Raw genomic sequence first — 26,295 nt, 5'->3', positions numbered from 1 at the left:
TGTGGGTATGAAATTATAATTTGTTTTACTCGCTAATAAGATTTAACTTGATATTAAAGAGATTTTGCACCCCTTTTCCTCAACTTAAATAGATCCCCATTGTGCTACCTTCAAAAGACCAATGATTGCACTCTTCTAGATTGTGGATCTAGTTCAGCAAAAGGAAGAAGTTAACCTTACGGAGATATAAAAAACATCTCTATTTATTTAAGGTTGTAAGTAAACTAAACAAAATACTGCATTAAATGTATCCATAATCTGATTGACCAAAACTTATTACAAGTAGAAACAGGAAAGTTTTTCCATAACATCTCTACGTTGTATTAATGTTGAAACAGTATTTTTAAAAATTATCTTTTTAACAACTAACATTTTTTTATAACTAGATCGATTTTTTTTTTCATTTAACAAAAAGCCTAGAAAAAGGAAACACATATTTATTAATTTCATTAAACTTAACCTAAAAAAACTATCGTCTCAAATCAATATTTGTCGCGCTATATCTGGAAAATATTCTTCACCACAACATCATAATTTAAAAATTGATTTTAAGAAACCCTAAATTAATTAAACTCTTTCAGAATAAAGCGTCCTAAGCTTAAACATAATCAAATTACTTCCCCCAATGCTCCAAACACCGATCAAAACATCCAATCGATGCACTTAATTAATTAATATTCTGTTGCTAAGAGTTGAATCTCTCTCAGTTAGTCAGCAGTGTTATATGAACAAGGGTGTCGTGACTGAAAAGATTACCACTTTGAATGAATTCATTTATCAAGAGATGTAAAGGTTATCAGTGCCCAGGAGTGTGTATTGATTTCTACGTGACAGACCAATCTATTAAATCACCATTCCTTATTCTCATCGTCTATCCTAAGAATCAAGTTTTACAAAGCAACTTACAGTGCGCAAGAAAATAAACGGATCACCCTGAATAACTTTTGATCAAACGATCGGATCTTTACATTCTAGGACTCAATCTTAATGGTTCTAGAGAGTGCCTTCAATTATGTTAATTAATTAGGGCAGATTCCAGATATACGACGTTTTGAAAAATTCAGGAACTATTCGATCGATTTTGTTTAAATTTTGTCATGTAAAATTACATTCTTTGAAAAGATGTAAAAAAAATTGTATACCTCACAATTCAAAAAAAATTTTCCGACTATTACTGAATAAAATAATAAAAAAGAATAAACATTCAAAGTTATTTTTTGCATGCAATAACCTTTAGATAAACGAATTGAGAGAAAAAAAATGATTTTATTCTCTTAAAAAGTTCTCGAGATATGGCAAAATATGCAAAAAAACTAAAATTAACATTAGGGGTCCAAACTTTAGGTATATTTGGGGTATATTTTTCGGGCGTAAAATCCGAATCCACTGAAAAACACGATATGGTTTTTCTGAAAAAGTACGTTTTTATGTCCAATTTTGTAACTTAAAATATCATCTGCATTAACTAATTAGGATATCTGATATTATCTTCTAAAACCATTAAGATAGTCCCCAGGACTAAGATCCGATCATTAGATTAAAGTTATTCAGCGTGGTCCGTTTAATTTCGTGCGCACAGTACATTCACTAAGATATAGTAATAACTCTATCAGATTGAAGGAAGTAAAGAGAAAGGGTGACGATAAACTTTAATAATAAGGGAGGACTTATCATCTTTATTAAATTCAAATTGAGATACTAATTTTGTCAGGTTTTATTATAAAAGAAACTATTACAGTTGTATCCATAAAAGATTTTGCAAAAATATTAAAAAGATTTATTTGTTCTAAGTTTAAAATATTAAATTTCATACGGGTTATTTGTGTCAAAATTTCTTAATGTTTAAAATATATATATTTTGGCAAACGAGACTATTGGAATGAATGACTTTGAGATTTCAATCAGTTTCTTAATAAAGTAATATTAGTTTGATACCGTACATTTTTTTAATATCCAGAAATTAATAAAAAAAAGCATTTCTTGACATTTATTTTTGTTAAAAAAATACAATATGAAATATTTATTTTTAGAATTGTTAAAGGATTTCCTCCAGTTTCTCCTTACGTGGGAGTGAGTCCAACGTTGTGCTATCTACTAAAAGAAAAAAAAGCTTTGTGCTGTTTACAATTAGCTCAAGTAAGTTGCCTCGACTTCATTCTTTAAAATTTCTAGTATTAATAACAATAAATTAGAACAAGTTTCTATGAACTAATTTTTTAAATTATTTATTGCGATTTTTTATAAAAATTACAACTTAGTTTCTTCAGAACAAAAAGTTACCATTTATAGGATAAACTACAAAAAATGACTACTTCTTCTTAGTAGTACTTCTACCACTTCCTAGTACCACTAGAACAATACAACTAGTTGTTTACTAGGCCTATCCCATCAATTACTTCAGCTATTATTTTGAGATGGTAAAAAAAAAGTTAAATAAGAAAAATGCCATAACTTACGGCATTAAAAAAAAAACGAATTCAAAAGTAAAAAGATACAAAGTTGATTTCTTTATACAATAGTATTCCACTGATCTTTTATCCTGTTTCTTTTATTCGTCAGATTAAGTTTATAACACCATTTCATTACGTCATCTTCGTAAAGTCATTTAAACTTGAAACATTATAACCAATCCCGACTCTTTCACCGTTAAAATTTAATTTGCATTCAAATATTTTTTATGTAGAAATTTTCAGGTGTACAGCATAATTCATTTGAAAATTGATATCTTTGGCTGTGTAATGAATTACGTTGGTTTCTCAATAATTGTTTTAAATTACAAGACAAAAAAAAATTTCCTTAAAACTCTTATCATTTTAATGATTTAATTTACTTGCATGTAAAACGACAATAATTTAATATTATACAACATAACTAAATTTTAACAATACTAATATATAATGTTTAACAAAACAAAAAACAATTATTTCAGTACATGAAATAAAGTGTTATAAATACCAATCAATTACGTAACAATTCATATTAACTATATAAATAAAAAGCATTGGATAAGCTCAAAACTTTTTTTTAAGAAATTGAACATGTTGTAGTCACCTAAAATATGCACTTATTTTTTTACATTTAAAAAATAAGTGCATATTTTTCCTTTAGGCGCAAGGAAATATCTGACTACTTCATTTTCCAAAATGACAATTTTAATACTCTTTTCATTGTTATTTTAAACTGTTTATGAAAATGTTATAAATTGTTAGATATAAATACAAAATAGCACCATCGGAGTTTTAAATTACATTATCGTTTAAAATTCCGTTCAAATAAAACTTCAAAAAAAAATACTTATGAAGTTGAACTGAGAATTTGCTATTATAGTTAGCAATCGAATTCTAAAAGAATAATATTCAATTTATGGCTATAAAATATCACTAAATTGTCCAAAATAATTTATTCAGTACTATTAAATTGTAAAATTCACAATATTAATTAAGTTGGTTCGTCGAAATTGAAATAGATCAAAGATTCAGTAGATTGTCAATAGATCAAAGTTATAAACATCTCTCGATTTTCCACATCATTTAATCAAATTATTCACCTGTTATTGAATTCCAACTTCAAGTAAATTGATGTCAATTATTATTATTCAATTTATTAATATTGAAAGCCTATTGTCAAGAAATTATATTTCCTTTAATCACCATTATTTCATTTCATTTTCGCTAATTTAATATTTTGAATAAATTACTATCTTAAACATACATCTTCCGCAATATATATATTTAAAGGGAAAATAAATAAATAAAACTTAAATTGGTTATCTCTTATTATGTTATGTCGGAGGAAATTATCTTGGAACTTATATATATTTTATATATGACTTACATGTTTTAGTTAAATAACGGATTAAATTAACTTATTAGAAATGAGTTAAGCCCCTTTCGAAATGTAAAATAATCTGAAGTTTTAAACTAGATTAATTAACAATAAGGCAAATCTATGAGGTATTTCGTTTTTCTTTAATATTTTTGCTCATAGCTTTTTTATTTAACACGCATGAGTACCACTATAACGAATCATTTGCAAAAGTAAAGCAAAACAAGTCTTATTTTGTCGTAACACTGTATTATGCTGTTTCTCTAAAAAATGGATTTAGGTTCAAAAATGGCCTGAGTTCATTTTTTTGAACTTAAAAATATAATCATAATAAAATAATTAGAAAAAGTATATTATATATATATATATATATATATATATATATATATATATATATATATATATATATATATATATATATATATATATATATATATTTCTTTCTTTTACCTTTTCACGTGCATAAGTACTACTTTAACGTATCACTTGCGTAAGCAACAAAAGCAAAACAGGGCTTATTTCGTCGAAACACTGTATTATGTTGCTTCTCTAAAAGATGGGTTCAAAAATGGCCTGAGTCTATTTTTTGAACTTAAAAATATTATCATAATAATTGGAAAAAGTATAAATATATATATACACACACGTATATATTTTTTCTTTTGTCTTTTTACGCGCAGGAGTACTTCTTTAACGTATCACATGCGTAAGCAACAAAAGCGAAACATGACTTATTTCGTCGAAACACGGTATTAAATTAAAAAAGTTCTTTTAATGCAAAGTAATTAAAATATTACTACACTATCTAAAAAATCTAATCACTAAAAAATCTTTTCTAAAACTACGGAAAATCTATTGTAGAATTCTTATTTAAAACTATCCAATTAACACAATTCCAGTAGTACACGTTATCAAAATTAATAAAGTCTAATCTGCGTCAGTATTAGTTTGGCTATTTTTTTACAGTTCTCCTGCACAAATAAGTAACTATACTCTTTAGTGCATCACTTAAATTTTCTTTTATTTCAATATATACGTAATACCTAAATTAACTAAGCATGATGGCTTCAATATTAGAATGGCGATTTTTTACGTTTCTCCAAAATGAATTAGAACCACTTTTTCATTAATTCTGCCTTTCAAAACAAAACTATTTTTTTTCTCATTTCAATTATCGTTGATTTTAAATTATTTAGTTTTATAGAAACGTTGGTTTAAAAGAATTACTATTAACAAAATAAACAAGTGATTTCAGATCACTTAAGAAATACTAATTTGGTGACGTAGTACGTCCATGCTACCACGTTAACGTTGACATCGAGAATAACATCTGACATAGAGAATAAAAAATCATTAAATATTTAAGTACGTGCAACAAACACTTTTTTCATCAAATAGAGCAATAAGCTAGCAAACATCACGGATGTTATCTTTGAAGGAATTGTAAATTGAAAAGTTTGAAGGAATTATAGGATTGGGGGCTACAATTGCTCCTTACAGCCGTTGTCCAAATTTCAGAACGATAGAGCAAACGTTTCCGGATTTATAAGAGAAAAACCGACACACAAACTCTTCATTTTACCACGTTTATATAAACTTGCCTTCGTGTATGTCTGTCCGGGTGGAATTTTGCAATCGATTTTAAACTAACTTCCCGACTAGCCACAAACTTCAAATTTGGCGCATAGTTCAGAATTGGATGACAATGCATGAAAATGGAGAGAAAAAAGACATACAAAGTAAAATAAAATTAAAATTTAAAAAAAAAATCATTTTCGAGATTGTCTTTTGTTGTCGATTCCATTATTTCAAATTAGTATTACACGTCAGGTGAAAAGATTTTTATTGTCGGAGTATTTTTATTGGCTGAAAAATCACGTGGTAGGATCCAGTTTTTCCTCATTCATTTCCAGATCGCTTTGGTTGTCATCAGCATAAAACTAATGAAAGTCGTAAAGGTATTGTTTTTCTATAAAGATTTTCGTATCCCTAATTTAAAATGAAAGTTCTATCATTTTAGTAGTGGTCTTGTAGTAGTCTTGACTACTCTTGACTAAGAAAAATAATCTAAATAAAAATATATATTTTTAAAAACCACGTTTTTTGTAGTGAATAATAATAATTAAAAAGTAATAATTTTTAAAAAATATAAAATAAAAATTAAAAAAATTATAATTTAAAATAAAAAAATTATAATTTAAAATAAAAAAATTCAAAATAAAAATCAATATTTTTAAAAACCACGTTTTTGTAGTGGAGAATAATAATTTAAAAAAAATTGAAAAACGAAAAACGTGGGGCGAATGAAATACATAACAGTACATATACGCATATATATACACATTTTCTATACACATTTACACATGCACAGCTACATACATATGCATATACACAAACATATTCAACATCTACATTCAGATACAATTACAGATATACATACACATATTCTCAAGAGCACACATACACGCACTAATATAACATTACTGTTATGTATTTCATGCGCCCCACGTTTTTCGTTTTTCAATTTTTTTTAAATTATTATTCTCCACTACAAAAACGTGGTTTTTAAAAATATTGATTTTTATTTTGAATTTTTTTATTATTATTATAGTTCTACTGAATGCAAATTAAACTAATTAATAAACCGACACTTTTCGTCTCGACATTGCGAAAAGCAACTTTAGAGAATGAAGGTTGCTCATCGATTAGATTGTTACATCAGATATAAATAAATGTTCCGAGCTCTTGAAGATTTAATATCTCTTTTAGGTATGCATTCACTGCTCTTTCCGAAATGCCAAAGAATATAACTGGCCTAGTCGCTGTATCATCTTAGCCGCTGACTTTGCTTCCAATGGAATTTACAATTTCATCGTACCACTCCGAGCTCACTTTCATCTTCCACAAACTCTTAGACCAATCATCCTCCTCCTTGAAAGACGGTAAGTCGAATATCTATTTTTAGATTTAAAAAATCAGTGGAAAAAATTTAATATAAATAATAAATTTAATATAAAAATTTAACGTAATTAAAATTTAATATACTTTTTAGTATTATATGAATTACATATAAGTTAGATAAAAAAAATATTCCGATTTAAAGCCTCTAATCCAGATGTGACCAGAGGATCAGGGAGACCACTAATTCAGAAAATTTAGATTCTTCAGAAGACTAGAGTACTAAACATACAAGGTTTTCCGTAACAATTACTCTTAATGCATATATGTTACGGTCAATGTAATTATAACCGCTTGATATTAACAATCATCGATTATTAACCAAGTAAATTGGTTAAAGTGACCATAATTTATCATATTTGCGCTTATCACTGATAATTACCAATGAAGTCTGATCAATGTAGTAATTGTCAAAGCACTTGTCATTGTTATAATTAACGACCAGTAATTATTAATAACAGCCATATTTATTACTTTAACTGTAACATATACAGAACATATTTTTAAAAGTAAATGCATTGAAATCAATCCATAAGTTGTTTCGAATTTTATACTATTAAACCTCCATTTGTGGTATGATAAAACTTATGAACTGAAGATTTTAAAAATGATCATTCATCAATAGATATGATGAGACATACATTTTTTTTTTTAAAAAATGAGCTTTTAAAGCTATTATTTTAAGTAGAAACAAAAGAAAAGTTCAGTACTTCGTATATCTCGTTTTTTTTTTTAACTCTAGTAGTATATTCAATGACAGATTTTGTTATTACAGCACAGACACATAAAAATTACCTTAGAGTTGAAATTTCAATAAATTATACCTAATTAATTCCACTGATTAAACTTCATTAGCAATAATTAATAATAACCGGTTACTATGATCAATGCGCATAATTTATCATATTTATCAAAAAACATGGTTATCATTAATAATAACCAGTCTTATTACTTTAACCAATACATAAAGGTGCGTCGCAAAATGATGACCTCATCTCGGTTTTTTTGTTTTGCTTAACTGTATGTAATGCTAGGAAATGCAATTAATTTACAATAATCGTGTTATCTAAAGCACATAAAATAAAAGCAAATTTCGATGTAATGCATTTAATAATAATTAGAAAAATTTAAAAAAAACATACTTTTCACGTGTTCCAAAAAGATGACCTCGGCTCAAATAATATCGAACAAATACTTTGTTGACTCCGATTACTTTGTAATTTCTTCCATCGAGGATTTGCAAATTTATTTCATGACTCTTTGGAAGTCTACGGAATCAATTTTTTTCAGCCTGCCACTTCACTGCCTCAATATGTCTACTTCATAATTACATCATTAAACATGGTTTTTTGACTTGTGTAGGGTATCCGAAATTCCAAGAACAGATTTATCACAAAAGGGGGTATCTCACTGCAATGTCATGATGAAAGTCACAAATTTCATTGGACTAACTCGTTGTCTCACTAACACAAAAATATAATTGACCAACCACAACATACACTTTAATAATTTTCAGTTACGCATCAAATTAATTTCATCTCCAGCCACATACTTTTTGGTCAAAAAGTGTACTTGAAATTCATGTACAAAATTACGTCAAAAATTATACACACGAGTAAGTCGCATCTTAACATTCAGGCAAGAAAAGCAGCACCTACTCAGCAACACATTTAATGCGTTCTAATAGCTGAAATGGCACCAACTTTAGCAAGAAAAACAGCACCTACTCGAAAACATATTTAATGCTTTCTAATAGCTGAAATGGCACCAACTTTAGCAAGAAAAACAGCACCTACTTGAAAACATATTTAATGCGTTTTAATAGCTGAAATGGCACCAAATTTAGCAAGAAAAACAGCATCTTCACCTACTCGAAAACATATTTAATGCATTTTAATAGCTGAAATGGCACCAAATTTAGCAAGAAAAACAGCATCTTCACCTACTCGAAAACATATTTAATGCGTTCTAATAGCTGAAATGGCACCAAATTTAGCAAGAAAAAAAGCACCTACTTGAAAACATATTTAATGCGTTTTAATAGTTGAAATGGCACCAAATTTAGCAAAGATACTAAGGGCAAAATAGGAATGGATATTCCACAGGGGACAAAAAGATTTTAATTTCAAAACTAGGGAGAAATGTGATGCTGATGGCTGCATTCATATATGAATTTTATCCCTGCATAGCTTGAAATAAGGACTACTAAAAGGTAAAGATCAGTGGAAACCTTAATGCAATATTATTTTCTATAGTAATAAGGCAATTTAAAATTATAGATCATTTTTTTATGATAATTTGTATCAAACTTTCACTCGTGTTTTTAGCTTCATTCATTCATTCGTCTTTTTCTTATCGTTACCATTCTAGTTTTTATGCTTTTTCGTGTTTCATTCTTCATTCCTTATTGACGAGTGTCGAAACGAAAGAAATCTTTCCAGGAATCTTCTTTCCCATACAATCCTTTGATACTCACTAATTTCGGTTGTTACAACGAATTACAGTTTAATTATAATAGTCCCGTGTATTTATCAGAATTATTGATTTTCCCAAAGCTCGAAAACTGAAATACGTTTATTTCGAATAAAAGTACGTGCTTGAATTCACCACGATTTCTTAGAAAAGTCTTTATTTATAATCAGTGGTTTATTGAGTACATAACTTAATCATACGATACTAACTGAATAAATGATATCCAAATTGGTATTTATTTTTATGGCTTTCTGTTTGGAAAAATAAAAACAACCCATTAGGACATCTAAACGGATTAAGATACAGTTAATGCTATAAAATTAGTTTCTCTTGGGAAAACATATTCATTTACATCATTAAAAGCTCTCGGTTTCTGTCGGTTCTGTTCAAATTATCTGCTAGAATCGGACAAAAGGATTATAGATATAATCGACTCCTAAATGTGTTGTTAGTAAAAATAGTTAGTTCTTTACCTATCTGCGCATGAATTGCGAAGAAAAAATAAAATTTTCAATCGTTATTTCATTTATTTAGTTTTTTTCCATAAATTAATTGAATTTTAAAAATTCGGTTGCATTGTATGAAAAAAATATAATAGAGCCAAAATATATATAGTTAAAATATATACAGTAAAGTATATACTATAAAAAGTAGATAGTATAAGTATATAGTATAAATGTATATAGTAAAAGAATATAAATTTTTTAAAAAATTGAAAAAAAAGCATAGAACATATAAACAATTTTTTTTTTTCACTTTCATTTATAAAATTTATTTTTCTATGATTTTTCATGCTTGTTTTTTTTTTTTAATTCAATGCAAATATCTTTTTATTGTTATTGTAATTAAAAGTGACACAACGCGAGATTAATAAACAACATCGGGAGCATTTTACTTTATTTTTTTATTCGAGCTAGTTTAATTCAGAGAACCTTAACATTTCTATAAAAAATATTGAACATAAATCCGTTAAAAATAAATCCCAGTTCAATTCCGAAAATTTATTTTATCACTGATTATGATTACTAGAATATGAGTATCACACATTATAAAGCTTAAGTCAAAAATGATTAATTTTACAAGTTGAAAATGTGACTGTTTAACCGAAAGAATCCGAAGATTATTCCTTTTTTTTCCCTTACAAGTACCAATTCAATAAGCATCTTCCTGAACTCTCTCTGACAATGTATTTATTGACTCAAACAATCTGTTCTAAATGTTCCACACCCCAGGACATCCCTTCATTTCCGCCCAAAGGAACATCTTTTAGAATTAGCCAAAATTGTTTTCGCTCTCTTTTTCTCTCGGAATCAAATGATTATGCTGTGTTGTCAAGGGTGTGTCTCAATGCCTGATTACGTCAAACATTTGAATCCGTAAAAGCTGAAAACAATATTTCGTGTTATTGAGAAATAAAAGCATGAGAGTAAAAACGATGAAAATTTATTATAGTACAAATGTTTTCTTCCTATACGTAACTACATTTCACGATGATTAGCTTACAGTACAGGTTATAAACCTCTCCTACATTTAGGTTAAATTTAATTTATTACAAATAATCAGTTACTTGTTAACAATATTACAGTTTTGGTTGAAAATAGATGTAATCATAAGATCATAGATTATAACCTCATCATTATAGTTCATTAATACTCGTAAGGATGACAATTTGATTATATTGTAAATTATAAAAGCAAGTTATAATTGCTTATAATCGCGATTACAAATGTAATCTCAAATTTTGTAATCTTTCCTAATTATTATAGATCAGTAATACTCGTAATGATGACAATTTGTAATTATGATTACAGTAGTAAAAGCAAGTTATAATTGCTTATAATCGCGATTACAAATGCAATCTCAAATTTTGTAATCTTTCCGAATCATTATAGATCATTAATACTCGGAATGATGACAGTATGTAATTATGATTATGATTGTAAAAGCAAGTTATAATTGCTTATAATCGCGATTACAAATGCAATCTCAAATTTTGTAATCTTTCCGAATCATTACAGATCATTAATACTCGGAATGATAATAATTTGTAATTATGATTATAATTGTAAAAGCAAGTTAAAATTGCTCATAATCGCGATTATGTAGTCTCAAATTTTGATGACTTGTAATCATGATTAAAAGTACATGTAATCAATTGCATTTTGTTAAACTCTGAGCGCTGGGCTAAAGGGGAAAAACGTTTAGAAGAATTGGATAATTTAAATTGCCTTTAAATTGATTAGTTTCCTTTATAGAAATGCCTTTCAGATTCATTCAGTCAATTTTATGGTTTTTATTATTGCATTTCTTATTTTGATCAATCTTGATAATGATTCGTCAGTATTCAGTAAGGTTGCCAAACCGTAAATATTTCTAGTTATACTTACATATATTTTTTTGCTATATATTTTTATACTTATTCTTTGATCTTAAAACAATTTTTAAATATCGGACAGCTATATGTAGTTGTATTGCTACACTCTAGCAACGTTTCCAAAAACTGGCGAATCATTATTAAGATCAATCAAAACAAGAATCACAATCATCACGATCATTTAATTTGCCAAATTAATCTGAAAAACACTTCTATGAATAAAATTAATTAATTTAAAGACATCATAGAAAAAAATTCAGTTTCAACCGACTACGAGGAAGAAATTAAATTAAATTTTAAGAAATGGAATTAAGACTATTGCAACAGTTTACTTCTCAAATGAAACTGAAAGAAGTCTCTATTGACTTCAAATTGCATTGAAATAATAGAAATGTCTTCCAATTTCAATTGATATATAAACTAATTTCAATAATTTTAATTCCTTTTTCATAGTTATTCGTCAGATTTAATGACGGTTTTTTTTTTTATCTGATTCATGAACAAACCATGAACAATTTTAATGGCTTTCCAATCAAGATCCCTTTACGAAAATAATGAACTGTTCCAATAGTTGATCCAGAAGTTCTCTCGTATTCTAAGTCGAATCCAAAATTAAGGTATTCAAAGCTAAAATATCATAAAGCCACTACATGAAGCAATGTATCAGAAAGTATAAAAATTAAAATAAAGATATGTCTATGATTAACTTCTGATTAATGACCATATACATCGGAATTATATTCATAATTCATCAAAAAAAAAATTTTTATTAAATTTCCTCACAATTAAGTTGCATTAAACATACGTATTATCTTTCAACAGGCCACATGAAGCATTTTTGGATGCGATTTCTTGGTTTCCATTAGTATATTGGATGCAAGGATCTATTGACAAGTAAGTAACTTACTAGCAATTCCCGTAATGTATACAATAATTCTTCGTTGACAAATACTTAAAAACTATTTTTCAATCTAATAAGCGAAATCATCAATTTAAGTATAAACAAATTAGATTATAGTCTGTCTATTTGAAGAACTCTTTCTGCCACCGAGTCTGAAGTTGTTTGCTGCAATGGAAACAAGAAAGAACACATTTTAGAGGGGAACTTTGGACATAGCTTATCGGCTTTGAGGAGAACTCCTCCAGACTGAAAGTCTGGGGCTGTCTGCTACTATGGTAACAAGCTAGAACACATTTCTAATCGGGATGAAACGGAGGAAAGGCGTCGATTGGTTTACTTACGAAGACCTACGCTAAGATTAATTCACCCCACACCCCTATTCGAAGTGACCTTACCTCGTAACCATAGTATCCGCCACGACGCGAGACGGTTGTTCAGAGGAGTTCTCTTGAAAGCCGTACTATAGAGATCTTTCAACCTTGAAACCATAGTCACCGATAGTACTCCAGACGAATGGAGGGGATTTCTTTAGATGGACAGACTATAATGATACTTTAAAAATTAAACTTATAGAGTTACTAGTAGTCTATAGAAAGATTAAACTTATAGAATTGAAATAAAATTATCCAGTCATATATTTAAAGTTTTTTTAATGCCCACATTCGAGGTGATCTCATTAGATTTTGTGTATTTTCATGGATGAACAGCTTGGACGATCTTTTGCGTTCTGGAATCAATTTAGCAGACAGTGTAGTGGTGGTGAACAAGGAATCGACGAATTCTGCAGAAGAGGACTTTCTGTCCGATTGCAATACCATAGTGGCCGTCCAAACCATGTTTAAGTAGGACGATTCTTTGATTTAATTCATTTTAATTTATAAAATCTTTTATTAAAAAAAAAAGACAAAATTGTTATAAGATGCCGTTGCAGATACGATCTTTTTGATAGTCTACTGAAGGCAGTACTTCCAATAAAAGCTATTTCTACGTTTAAGTGCACTTTAAAACAGTACAAATTCAAAAAATATATCCTTTAAAATATACAATTACAATTTAAAATATACAACGAATCATTTTCTTGAGTATAATGATGAAATAACACTCTACTTTAAACTTTAAAAGTAAATATTTCGAAGAGAAATTTTTTTTTAAACTAAATGAAATAAAATCCAACAAGTTCTTACTGGATTTACATGAAATTTTATCACATTGTTGTTTTCTCAATAAATACATTCCGTAGGGCCGTGGTGGCTCAGGGGATAGAACGCTCGCCTCCCGATGATACCCAGGTTCGATGGCTGCTACATTCGCACCCAGCTTGCACCTACCACAGTGCTGACGTAAAGTATCCTCAGGAGAAGTAAAGTATCCTACGGATCATGGATTAGAGTCCCCTTGCCGTCTGGTTAATCGTGAGAGAGTTTCGTGGTTTTCCTCATCATGTAAGGCAAATGCGGATTAATTCCATCAAAATTACATCCACCAAAGCAAATTCCTCCCAATACTTGTTCCAGGAATTCCTTTGTCTTCTGGATAGGGTTCAAAAGTACAAGGCTACGGAGTTGAACATGGGTAGTCATAAACCCAAAATTGGGTCGGCTATTTAACGATGGTTTAAAGGATAAGAAAATACATTCATTTCGATAACTTTGTTAAAAGCAGTTTTGAGAAAAAAATTGAATTAATAGAATGTTATTCACATTACATTTAAATTTTTACTTTAACTAAGGAATAGTAGTAACTGTTACCATTGTTAATTACTCTACATAAAAAAATTACAACTAAAAAAAATTTAACTACATTAAGTTACATCTTTTATTAAATTTAATATTAAATCACGGAAATATGTTTTGTATAAAACTGCTAAATATATGGCACATGCATAGAATAAACAAAATAGTACTTCTTATAACAAAAAGGCCTTTCACGTTAATGTCACATATTTAAAGACAAAAAGTTAATTTATATTTATAAACAAAACATTTTACGATAAGATAATAAAATTTACTTTACTCATTAAACTCAGCTTGAAACTTTTAATTACTATTGCTGCATAAGAATTTGCTAACTGCTCAATAAAAAATGTCTGAAAATATTTAAGTTTCATTAAAATTCAACGTCTTTGAAAGTAATTAAACGGAAGCAGTATAAAAAATGAAAAATTTTCCTTAATATATGCATCCCTCTGCTAACTCAATTATGTAAAAGTCCGAATAATAAACATATTTATTATTAGAAGAAGAATTAATATTCTAAAATTATCTTTTTTTTCAAAATTAAGGCATTGTTTAAGTACGTTACTAATTTTCCACTACCTACGTTTCATTTCCGCTTTTTGCTTAATTTATTCACTGAAATGTAAATAATTTTCTAAATGAGGATATATTTTTCATTTTTCTAATACTTTGATCTGTTATAAAACTTAAAAACCTATAAAGGCAAACGCAATTTTTAAAACTATCGGCCAGTAAACTTAATTATCATCATCATAACTTTTTGTAATGAGTCAAAGAATTTATATGAAAGAACAAATTCATTTGCTTAAAAAATTAAAACTTTTATTATTACTTACTTAAATTTAAAAAGAAACATGTCAAGAAAATAAATATTTATGACATATTTACTGAATTACCCTCATCAGAACACGAACTTGTTAACACAGTTTATGATTTAATTATTTTTAATTTTTCAGTAAAGAATTAAATGATTCACGAAATTTAGATGACATAAGACAATAACTGCACATTTTTCAAAGTTTCAATTTTATGAAAAAGATAATTTCAGATAATTTAATTTTAGGAAAAAACTAAAATAGGCTATTGTTGTTGTTTACGCATGTCTGTTAAGGCAGAGGGGTGCGATTGTTCTTGTTTTCCAGTGGCGCCATCTATGGCCAAGAATTCGACTATTGCCACACCCATACGTCACGCCTGTTTATTGGGCGAACCAATTTAAGCTTCCATTCATTCATCCACAGATCGTAATTGTGACCTGAATCAGAGAATGATCAATCTCTAATTCAGTATCCCCAGAGGTATTTTATTTTATAACCGTCGTCGAACAGACGACCCAATTCTGGTTTTACGACTACAAATATTTAACTCCGTAGCCTCGTAATTTTGAACTAATCTAGAAGACAACTCCTGGATCAGTACCCCCAGAGATATTGATTTGTTATGGGAACATGGAGGACTTTGCGACTCGACAAATTTAACGTGCATCAGTCACCATTTCCTACACGCGGAGCCTTCGGCCGGCTGGGATCGAACCCACAACCTCTTGGACATTGGCCCAGTGCCCTACCAACCAGGCTATCTCGGACTTCCCCAGAGGTATTAATTTGTTATGGGAACGTGGAGGACTTTGCGACTCGACAGATTTAACGTGCATCAGTCACCATTTACTACACTGGGAGTCTTCGGCGGGTGGGGCTGAAGCCCACGAACTCTCGGACATGGGCCCTACCGACCAGGCTATCCCGACATAGGCTATTGATGAGAAATATTGCGATGATATTTCTGTGGTTCTGCTGCCTTCAACAACACTATCTTGTCTAGCACTCATAAGCTAAAAATCGTCTTTTAATTGCACCTGCTGATGTGACTTCATATTACTACAAATCACAACTGAATTGATAGTTACTATAAAATGAAAACAAAATAGTTATAATTACAAATCATAGAAATACGTTATGTATGTTAACTATGTAATTATATAACTTTGTTAATATATTATAAAAATGTTAATTATATAACTTTGACTGGATTGAAGAATATCAGCCTTCTTCGATTAATTATACAACAGACCGCAATTTCCTCACGTAAATGCTGATATGTGGAGGGCATGTCTGTTGCCAACAGCGTTGTTTTTCAAGATTTTTTTCATTTACCTTCCCCGATCTTTTTCGTTATTTAAACATAAGATCTAATTTCCTGTTCAACGAATCTATATCAACGTGAATTCAAATTATCTATAATTTTAACCACGACAGTTTTCGAATATTTTTTGCGTGGAATCTTATTCCAGCCCAGTTAACATTTGCTATTTCAAATTCTGGACTTGAGGAAGATAGGCAGTGTTACAATTAATCTAAAATATGAATGAATAGATTTCGATTAATGGCATAGAATAAATTGATTTCCATACAGAATTTTTCAGTCCCAAGAGGATCACCATCAATCTAAGCCTTATGCCACCCTAAAAATTAAGAAATCGCCACGAATCTAGATCGTTTCAAATTATTCATATCGATTATTTTTTATATGCGATAAAATTACTGATACTTTACTCATAAGCTTTCATTCAAGAATCGAATCTAATTAGTTTTCTGCTACTTCTTTCAAAAATAAAAGAACTTTTGTCATTGGAATTCAACAAAACTCAAAATTGCTGTGGTAAGAGAAATGTTTTTATCTATGGAACATAAACGGATAGTATCAATCTTTTGAAAATAGCTAGTACTGTTCACCTTCCACTTAAACTTACATGTAATAAATTTCCTGCAAACCAGTTACAGTCGGACTTCTATTTAAAGAACTTCCTTTTTGCGATTTTTTTCGAGGAATTAAGAACATTTTGGAAATTTCTTCGCAAAATAACTTCCAAATAACGAAGTGAATTTACTATTTACCGAACTTTTCTTTTCAATCCACTTTCCCCATTTCTTAAAATATTTCAGAACATTTCAAACTTGTTAACACATTTCATGGGGGAAATGAGTTTGAATCGATTTTTTCAGCCACTTAGCAGTAAAATCCCTTTTCCTTTTTGTTTGCATTTCAAACGAAAAACTCAGACAAGATTTTATCAGTAATGTATGTTTAAAATCACTTTTATAACTGCAACGATAATTTTATACATAAATTCAGCTTTTTTCAGTTGAAAATGTATGTAGCATTCAGTTGAAATGTATGTAACACTGGATAATGTTTTGCTTTATTCTTGCTTTCCATGCAGATTTCTTTTATGGTTAAGATTTATAAAATAAATAATAGATACTAGTTTTCAAGATAAAGGTGTATCAATTTCTATTTTAATTATGGCTAGTGTTCATGAATTTAAATCTTGTGTTGCTTAAGTTTTTCAGAAGGTGATTTTCTATTTAACGAATTTTCCATATAACGAACTTATTATCGGGATTTGGCGACTTCAATAGAATAATAATAGTTAATTACTTCAATAGTTAAATAGAGGTCCGACTGTATTTTCATATATTAATGTTTCTATTTCCACAGAAGTTAAAATATTTTTCAATGGTTCTATCAAGATATATCTTTTAAAAACAACAGATAAAGTTAACTTTTCTAATCTAACTCAGATAGAATTGATTGAAACCAAGCTAGGCTTTTGAAAATAAATTCTATAGTGGTTAAAAGAACTCACTTATTTTAAAAATGTATTTATTTTACAATGGAAATATTATACTTAAACCATGTTTCCCTAGATACTGATGCATTTCAATTTTCTCTAGAATGTTTCCCAGTGTTAGAATCATCACAGAGCTCAGTCAATCTAGTAATATGAGGTTCATGCAATTTAGGGCTAACGATACATATGCGTTACATTTATCTAAAATGGAAAAGGTATTAATGTTTTTCTTATTTTATTTACATACCGCACATATATTTTTTTCTCTTTTTTCCCTTTTTTGAGTTTTAATAATAGCGAACTAAAAGAAATACACCGAAGAGTCATTACATTATGACCACCCTGCTAATAACATGTGGGAATACCTTTAGCCCTCAAAACTGCTAGCACCCGCCGTGGCATTGATTCCACAAGGTGCTGATAGGTAGCCTGAGGTATCTGGTACCAATTCCCTCACATTGCGAAGGGATAGCGTGGCAGCACGAATTTGGTTTTCTAAGTAGGACCACAAATGCTCTATTGGATTAAGGTCAAGTGAATTTGGGGGCCATGACATGACTTGAAAGTCACTGGAATGTTCCTCGACGATTCGACCCTTATGACATGGTGCATTATCCTGTTGGTAAACACCAGCCCCCGCAGGAAAAACTGTTGCCATGAATGGGTGAACCTGGTCTGCAACTATGTTCAAGTAGCTTACAGACGTCAGGGATTGTTCTATGAGGATTATGGATCCTAATGTGCCCCATGAAAACATTGTTCCTGGGCGAGAAACCATGAAAACCTGGGCGAGCCCATTGTTATAGATGGAGGGTGGTCATAATGTAATGGCTCTTCGGTGTATATTATTATTGATTTTTCGGTCAAAAGATTACGTTCAAAATATGAAATCCAACGTGGCTTACGATGTACAGAGTGTCTTGAACAATGTTGTTACACCTTTATCGAAGGAGCTGGGGCACATCATACCGATTGAAAATTGCATAATAACCCATTCAAATCATACGTATATGAGCGTACACGGAATCTAACGTACGTTTGCAAAATCTCCTTACTAAGTTAATCGTGGCGAAATAAACGATTATCTAGATTTGAAAAATAATCATCTGTATTCGAAAAAAAAAATTAACCTAAAGGAAACAGATTGTGGGATTCAATAAGAATAAATAAATGAGAAGTAATTTTACTCGCTGACGAGTCTTATAACAATTGAAATAAGGAACGGCTTTTATTGCTATTTATAAGGCTTTTTGCTTTTAAAAATTTGAATAAAATTTGTAAGATTTTTATTTGGCAACACCTATTTTTTTTCTCTACTTTTGATTGACATCTGCTCGAGCGGGAGTTTATAAAATAAAAATCTCGTAAAGGAAGAATAAATTTTCTTCAACAATGGATAAACAGACAATATTTAAAGCTGCAAAAAAAATTACGAAAATGTACATAAATTTGCAATAACTTTTAAACAGATTGGAATTTCGAAACAAAATTCGTATTAAATTCATTAATAAAAATGACTGATTCAGCACGCCAAATTTTAAACTTGCATTTCAGCGAGATACAAATCAACCAAACGGGGTATTTTTTACCTACAAGTTTAACAGTTCAGTAGTTAATTCACGAGCTCATTATCGAATCCTAATATCTTTTATTATGTCGTGATTCATGTACACTTTTCTGCATACCTTCGTAATTTTAAGTTTCTAAGTGCAATAGATTTTGTGCATCAAAACAAAACAAAAAATGAGAAAAATTAGCAAAAAAGTAACACTTAAAATTGCAATAACTTTCGAACGAATTGGAATTTCGAAGAAAGAAAAAAAAGAACTCTGCGTTGATTTCATTTATAAACATGGCTCTTTCAGCATACCAAATTTCAACTATGTAGTTGCCTTCATGTAAAATGTAGAGCGGCCCGTATATTTTTCCAAAAAGTTTATCCGCTAATAATTCATCGTTATTTCTGTACACGTTTCTACATACCTTAGTAATCTCAAGTTTTTAAGTCTTATATTTTTTGAGCAGCAAAACGAATATAACGTTATGTTGAACATCAAAACAGAGACGGTGGACCCGACGTTTTTTAATAGGGATATTTTAACAAGGCAAAAGATTCATATAGAACAAAAAAAAATTGGAAAAAAAAACGGAAAATTAACTGTTTTAACATGAAATTAAAGCTAGCGTACATACGTTAATAAAAAATGATGAATTTTATAGCATTTTTTTAATATAATATTTTTCGTGTATACTTTTCAAATATTATTAAGAATAATTTTTCTTACTTTATTCATTAGAGTGAAAGAGAAAGGGGTTCTCATATCTCATATATGTTCCGATTGCCATTTGCAGCGGGATGTGTGTTCAGCGCGAGTATGCTGGATACTTTATTATACCAGGTAATATTTACTCTTCCGTTTATTCGTTTAAAATAATATTTGATACTGATTTTTCTTTTTAACTTTATTAAAACCTTACTAAACAATGTCTTCCTCATACTGGGGGATTTAATTTAAGCTCGCTTATAAAAAGTCAATTCGAAAAACTAAAACTAATGAATAAGTGATATAACTTAACAATATTTTTATGGTATACGTTTAATATTACACAAATATTAACAAATGTTTTACCTAATATTGATCAACACAAACTTTGCCTCTTGTCATATGAAAGTCATATTTCAATAGTGGTCCAATTCCACTTATTAACACTAGAAAGACTGAAATACCTATATTGCCCAAAAGCAGTCAAAATGAGTGCATTGTGAAAGAATAATGTATAAGGAAATTTGTTTCAAATTAATTTTTTAATATTTTTTATATTATTTTCAGTAATATAACAAGTGGTCCAATCCTTTCAATAGTGGTCCAATTCCACTTATTAACACTAAAAAGACTGAAATACCTATATTGCCCAAAAGCAGTCAAAATGAGTGCATTGTGAAAAAATAATGCATAAGGAAATTTGTTTCAAATTATTTTTAAAAATTTTTATATTATTTTCAGTTATATAACAAGTTATTAGCAAATATCACCAATAAAAATAATTATAAAAGTCACAAATTGTGTCATTATGTACATCATTGTTTTTCTAATTGAAATTAAAAAGAAGTCAAAATGACTTCCTTGGGCAATCTAGTGTTAAAAAAAATGAAGTTACCTTCACGTTCATGCGAGTATTTTCCACTTCCAGTTTATTTCTGCTGCCAAACAAAGAGAACCACAAATCAGACAAGATAAAAAGAAAAAAAACATACATTCATTTGATTTTATGACTCTGAATCTCAAAGCAAATAAATAAATAAGATTTGGAAGAAGAAAAAAAGAATTTGGACCACTGTTGAATTTAAGTCTTCATAATTGAACTTATTGTATACTTGCAGGCATTCGTGAAAGAATACATGATAACATTTGTACGGCTGTTGTTGGGAATCGATCAAGCCCCAGGATCAGGTTTTCTCTCATCTGTGAGTATAAAAATAATAATAACAAATAAGAATGTTTGTTTCGAATGTTATTTCAATTATGAGTATTACGTGACACAATTAAAATTTTCTCTTTATAAAACTTAAATAAGGATTTATTTAAATGATGTTATTTTTCTTGAAAAGTACACTGTTGATAAAAACTCAACAAAGATCTTTATTTTACCTCGTGTATGTCTGTTCGGGTGGAATATTGTAATCGATTTTAAACTAACTTCCCGACTAGCTACAGACTTCAAATTTGGCACATAGTTCAGAATTGGATGACAATGCATGAAAATGAAGAGAAAGAAGATATACAAAGTAAAATAAAATGAAAGAAAAATTAGTATTTTAGCGATTGTCTTTTGCTGTCGATTCGATTATTTCAAATTAGTGTCACGTGTCAGTTGAAAAGTTTTGTGTACAGTGAGTGAAAAAATTACACAAAAAAAATTATAATAAATAATAGTTAAAAAATAAAAATTTGAAAGACGAAAAACGTGGGGCGAATGAAATACATAACAGTACATATACACATACTTATACACATTTTCTTACTTATACACATGCACAGCCACATACACATCCACATGCATATACACAAACATATTCCACATACACATCCAGATACAATTACAATTACAGATATACATACACATATTCTCATGAGCACACATACACACACTAATATAACATTACTGTTATGAATTTCATGCGCCCCACGTTTTTCGTTTTTCAAATTTTTATTTTTTAATTATTATTCTCCACTACAAGAACGTGGTTTTTAAAAATGTTTTTTATTTTGATTTTTTTTTTCAAATGAAAACAAATAGGAATAAATCCCATGTAACTGCGCTTGATGAAATGCTAACTTAAACTGAACTCTTAGAGCTGACAAGCAGCAGATGTGAGCCATAAGTATTGGCAATAACAAAGGATACACTTAGTTCAGTTAACATCAAATATTATTTATTTTCCATCATATACTTTGTTAAATCAGCAGACACGTTTTTCTTTAGTAGGTATGCTTTTACAACTAACTTTATTAATAGATATTTTGTTAGAATAGAAAGGTTTTCAAACAGATGTAGGCATCAAAGTTACTTTTATAGTACATATCTAATGAAAATCTTTAAATAAATAAATAAATTTCGAAGTACAATGAAATCACTTATTATTCAAAGATATATTAATTATTTTGAACATACTTGTCCACCTCAATGCTTCTAAAACCGACAAGTAAAAAAAAAAAATTCGCTACTGGAAAGTAACTTACGAGTATTTTAGAGATTTGCCATTACCAACGACAACAAAATAGATTCACATTTGCCGCTGATTACGGCTCTTGTGTCAATGAATTCCACAGCCCATTTAATCAGCAAGGAATTTAAAAGAATAAAGTCAGCGCTTTTGTCTTATATCCCTATTCAAAACAACGAAGTTCTTCTCTAAACAACGTCTTTTAAGGAATCTTAAAACGTAGTCTTTTAAGGAATCTTATTAATAGGAAATTATATTAATACCTTTCGCTGCACTGTCAATGCAGGCTTTTTGGAGAGTGTCACAGATCTTGCAACAGTACGAAATAATAATAAAAAAAGTAATCTTTACTTTTACATTCAAAGTTAAAAGGTGATGCCGTTATTTATTCATTTTGCAGATGAAAATAACGAAAGAAGATTTGTGGATAAGAACGTATGGACGACTTTACCAAAAACTTTGCTCATCAACTTGCGAAATTCCTATTGGAATATACAGAACACAGATAGCTGGACCATGCGAAGCTTCAACGGTATGACTTTATTTTTCTTTATCAATTTATAGTAATTGTACAATTTATACAATTGTAGTTATAATTGTAACACGTTACAATTGTAAAGAAAAATAATACTTTCATAATAAATGTATGGATGTCAAAACAGGCGATATTATTCGACAAATTTTGTTAAGTTGGATCGGTGCAATTTGGGGCAATATTTTTTGCCCCAAATTGCACCGATTCAGCATTAAATTTAGCCGAATTTAGCATTAAATTTCATTTGTTAAGTTTCATAAATAATAGTTATATTTCAAAAGACAGTAAAACTTCAATAAGCATAGAAGTGTTAAGACCAATATTTCAAGTTGCCTTACAGTGTGAGAACAAGCTTAAATGCTGATTCTATTCTGTTTGGAAAAAAAAACCTTTATCAGTTAGTTAAAACTATAACTAAAATATGTTCCTATAATCCATTCATTTAATTATTTTATAAAGAAAAGAGTGTCCATTAAATATCTTATGTATCTAATAAAATAATGTCTTTGGAAACTGTGTTACTAAATAAAATAATTTATTAAATTTAAGAATTAATTCAGAAGGGAGTAAAAATTATAACCTCCATTTTTGTAGTATAGAGATAAGCAGATTTATATTTTCAAAAAATATATATTTACTATCACATATTTCAAATTGGAAATAACTTTTTGCTAAACATTCATTAGAACAAGCTTAAATGCTGATTCTATTCTGTTTCGAAAAAAAAACCTTTATCAGTTAGTTAAAACTATAACTAAAATATGTTCCTATAATCCATTCATTTAATTATTTTATAAAGAAAAGAGTGTCCATTAAATATCTTATGTATCTAATAAAATAATGTCTTTGGAAACTGTGTTACTAAATAAAATAATTTATTAAATTTAAGAATTAATTCAGAAGGGAGTAAAAATTATAACCTCCATTTTTGTAGTATAGAGATAAGCAGATTTATATTTTCAAAAAATATATATTTACTATCACATATTTCAAATTGGAAATAACTTTTTGCTAAACATTCATTAGAACAAGCTTAAATGCTGATTCTATTCTGTTTGGAAAAAAAAACCTTTATCAGTTAGTTAAAACTATAACTAAAATATGTTCCTATAATCCATTCATTTAATTATTTTATAAAGAAAAGAGTGTCCATTAAATATCTTATGTATCTAATAAAATAATGTCTTTGGAAACTGTGTTACTAAATAAAATAATTTATTAAATTTAAGAATTAATTCAGAAGGGAGTAAAAATTATAACCTCCATTTTTGTAGTATAGAGATAAGCAGATTTATATTTTCAAAAAATATATATTTACTATCACATATTTCAAATTGGAAATAACTTTTTGCTAAACATTCGCATTTTGCAATAACTAAAACATTAATTGAGCAAAATGAAATCTCCTATAAGATTACAATAGATACAAAATTATTTACAATAGGGAAGCTAAATATTTTTAAGATGTGAGTAAGCCCTTTTTATCTCTTAAATCTTTGCTTATAACAAAATTAAATCTTTAAATATTATATCTTATACATGAGAAGTTTTTTGAAGAAATTGCATGCGTAGCAATTAAAATATTTTTATGTGAATTTATATCTTTTATTTTATATATTTTATTTTTATATATTTTATTTTAAATATTTAATTTTTTTTTTTAAATTAGTGTCTAAATCGATCATAAAATCTTTCAGGTATCCCTGGAGCTTGCAGACAGTGAAAGAAATCGCATAACTTCAGATATTGAAAGACAAGAAATTAGTAATTTAGTAAAGAATCGTATGATGGATTTAAGGTTGCCAACAGAAGATTATGGTGAGAGATATATTTGAATATTAAATTATATCAATGTCCTGTTTTATATTAATAGTTGCAATGTTTAACTTAGAAAGCAAAATAAACACTTTTGAACTATAATTAATATGACAGGGTAAGTCTAGAAAATGATTGCATAAAACATTTTGGGAGCATTGCGCATTATTTAAGCCACATTATTTATTTTCTAAATTAGTCAAAAACACAAATAACACAGTAGAAACAGTTTTTAAAAACAATTTAACACTTAAAAAATTGGTAAATAAATTTATATTCCTAATGTATACTTTTTTTTTATCAATCACAAAAATAATTAATAGTGAGAAAATTTAGATTTTTTTCTGAATTTAACTAGAATTTTTTATCTTTTCGGACAACTATTTTGTAAGAAAAAGTAATTCACATAAAGCTTTTAAAGTTATTCTAAAACAATTTTTATTTAAAAAAAAAAGAAAAGAAAGAAACACAATAGCTAATGAATGAGCCACTCACAAATTTTTAGTATTTATATTCAAAATAGTTGTTAAATATACTTTCTTTTCTGTTACTTTTAATTTGTTATGCATTTTAAGATGTTTTTACACAAAAAACCTATTTATAAATATTAATGAGCATAAAAAAACATTTTGGAAGAATGAAAGATTAAGTTTCTGAGCACAAGTTTCTTTTTAGACCACTATTAACATTATGATATTTTAATAGACTTATAAATCAACTGGTTTTATAAACTTGATATTCAATTTCTCTTCATTCTTTTTTTTTTAAAACTTTATTTTGAAATAAAATAAGAAAGTGGAAGATAGAAAAAAACTTCTGTTCTATAATATTGAAACAAGAACGCAATGAAATTGCCACTTAATATTTTTATACATAAGTAATTTTAGTGGTTTATCCAAAATTATTCAATTACAAATTCTATGATGTTACTTTATTGTTGATTGGAATAGACTTTTAAAATAACATGAGTGAGACGAATCATTAATTATAATTGTGAAACTAAAAAACAATATATATTAAAAGATTTCTTACTTCATTTGCTGAAAATAAGAAGTAAGCATATCACTCTTGAAAGCATCATCATAAAAATTTGATAATGCAAAATTGTGACTCGAGTTTCCTTTTCGTAGAATATAATTTTCATGAAACAATGAATCCTGTGGGTTAGGCTAAAACCATGTATATAATTAGTAGATGGTCCCTAAATTAGAGCTATTAAATTGTGTGATTTCTATAATAAATATTTATTAAAATAAAACGATAATAGATAGAAAAAAATCCAAATCTTTCTATTCTTAACATTTCTTTTTAAAAATATGCAT

General features: G+C 28.4%; 1 protein-coding gene and 1 long non-coding RNA gene across 6 annotated transcripts in view; one reads left to right on the top strand and one right to left on the bottom strand.

Moving 5' to 3' along the window:
• The window catches only part of LOC147813821 (uncharacterized), a 579,591-nt gene that overhangs the window by 532,777 nt on the left and 20,519 nt on the right, over window positions 1-26,295 (bottom strand). The window lies entirely within an intron of this gene.
• Window positions 1-26,295, top strand: part of LOC107438721 (potassium channel subfamily T member 2) — a 518,547-nt gene that overhangs the window by 486,206 nt on the left and 6,046 nt on the right. For all 5 annotated transcript variants that reach the window (XM_071179918.2, XM_071179919.2, XM_087159363.1 and 2 more), the window contains 9 exons: window positions 2,031-2,136; window positions 6,595-6,767; window positions 12,452-12,523; window positions 13,238-13,372; window positions 18,001-18,112; window positions 20,195-20,296; window positions 21,280-21,363; window positions 23,024-23,155; window positions 24,856-24,976. In XM_071179918.2, the coding sequence (XP_071036019.2) occupies window positions 2,031-2,136; window positions 6,595-6,767; window positions 12,452-12,523; window positions 13,238-13,372; window positions 18,001-18,112; window positions 20,195-20,296; window positions 21,280-21,363; window positions 23,024-23,155; window positions 24,856-24,976 (1,037 nt within the window). The remainder of the gene's footprint in view (window positions 1-2,030; window positions 2,137-6,594; window positions 6,768-12,451; window positions 12,524-13,237; window positions 13,373-18,000; window positions 18,113-20,194; window positions 20,297-21,279; window positions 21,364-23,023; window positions 23,156-24,855; window positions 24,977-26,295) is intronic.

The sequence above is a fragment of the Parasteatoda tepidariorum genome, chromosome 3 (assembly GCF_982258835.1).
Source record: "Parasteatoda tepidariorum strain Cologne lab strain chromosome 3, Ptep-v5.0, whole genome shotgun sequence".
Taxonomy (NCBI): domain Eukaryota; kingdom Metazoa; phylum Arthropoda; class Arachnida; order Araneae; family Theridiidae; genus Parasteatoda; species Parasteatoda tepidariorum.
This window is presented reverse-complemented; position numbering and strand designations above follow the sequence as displayed.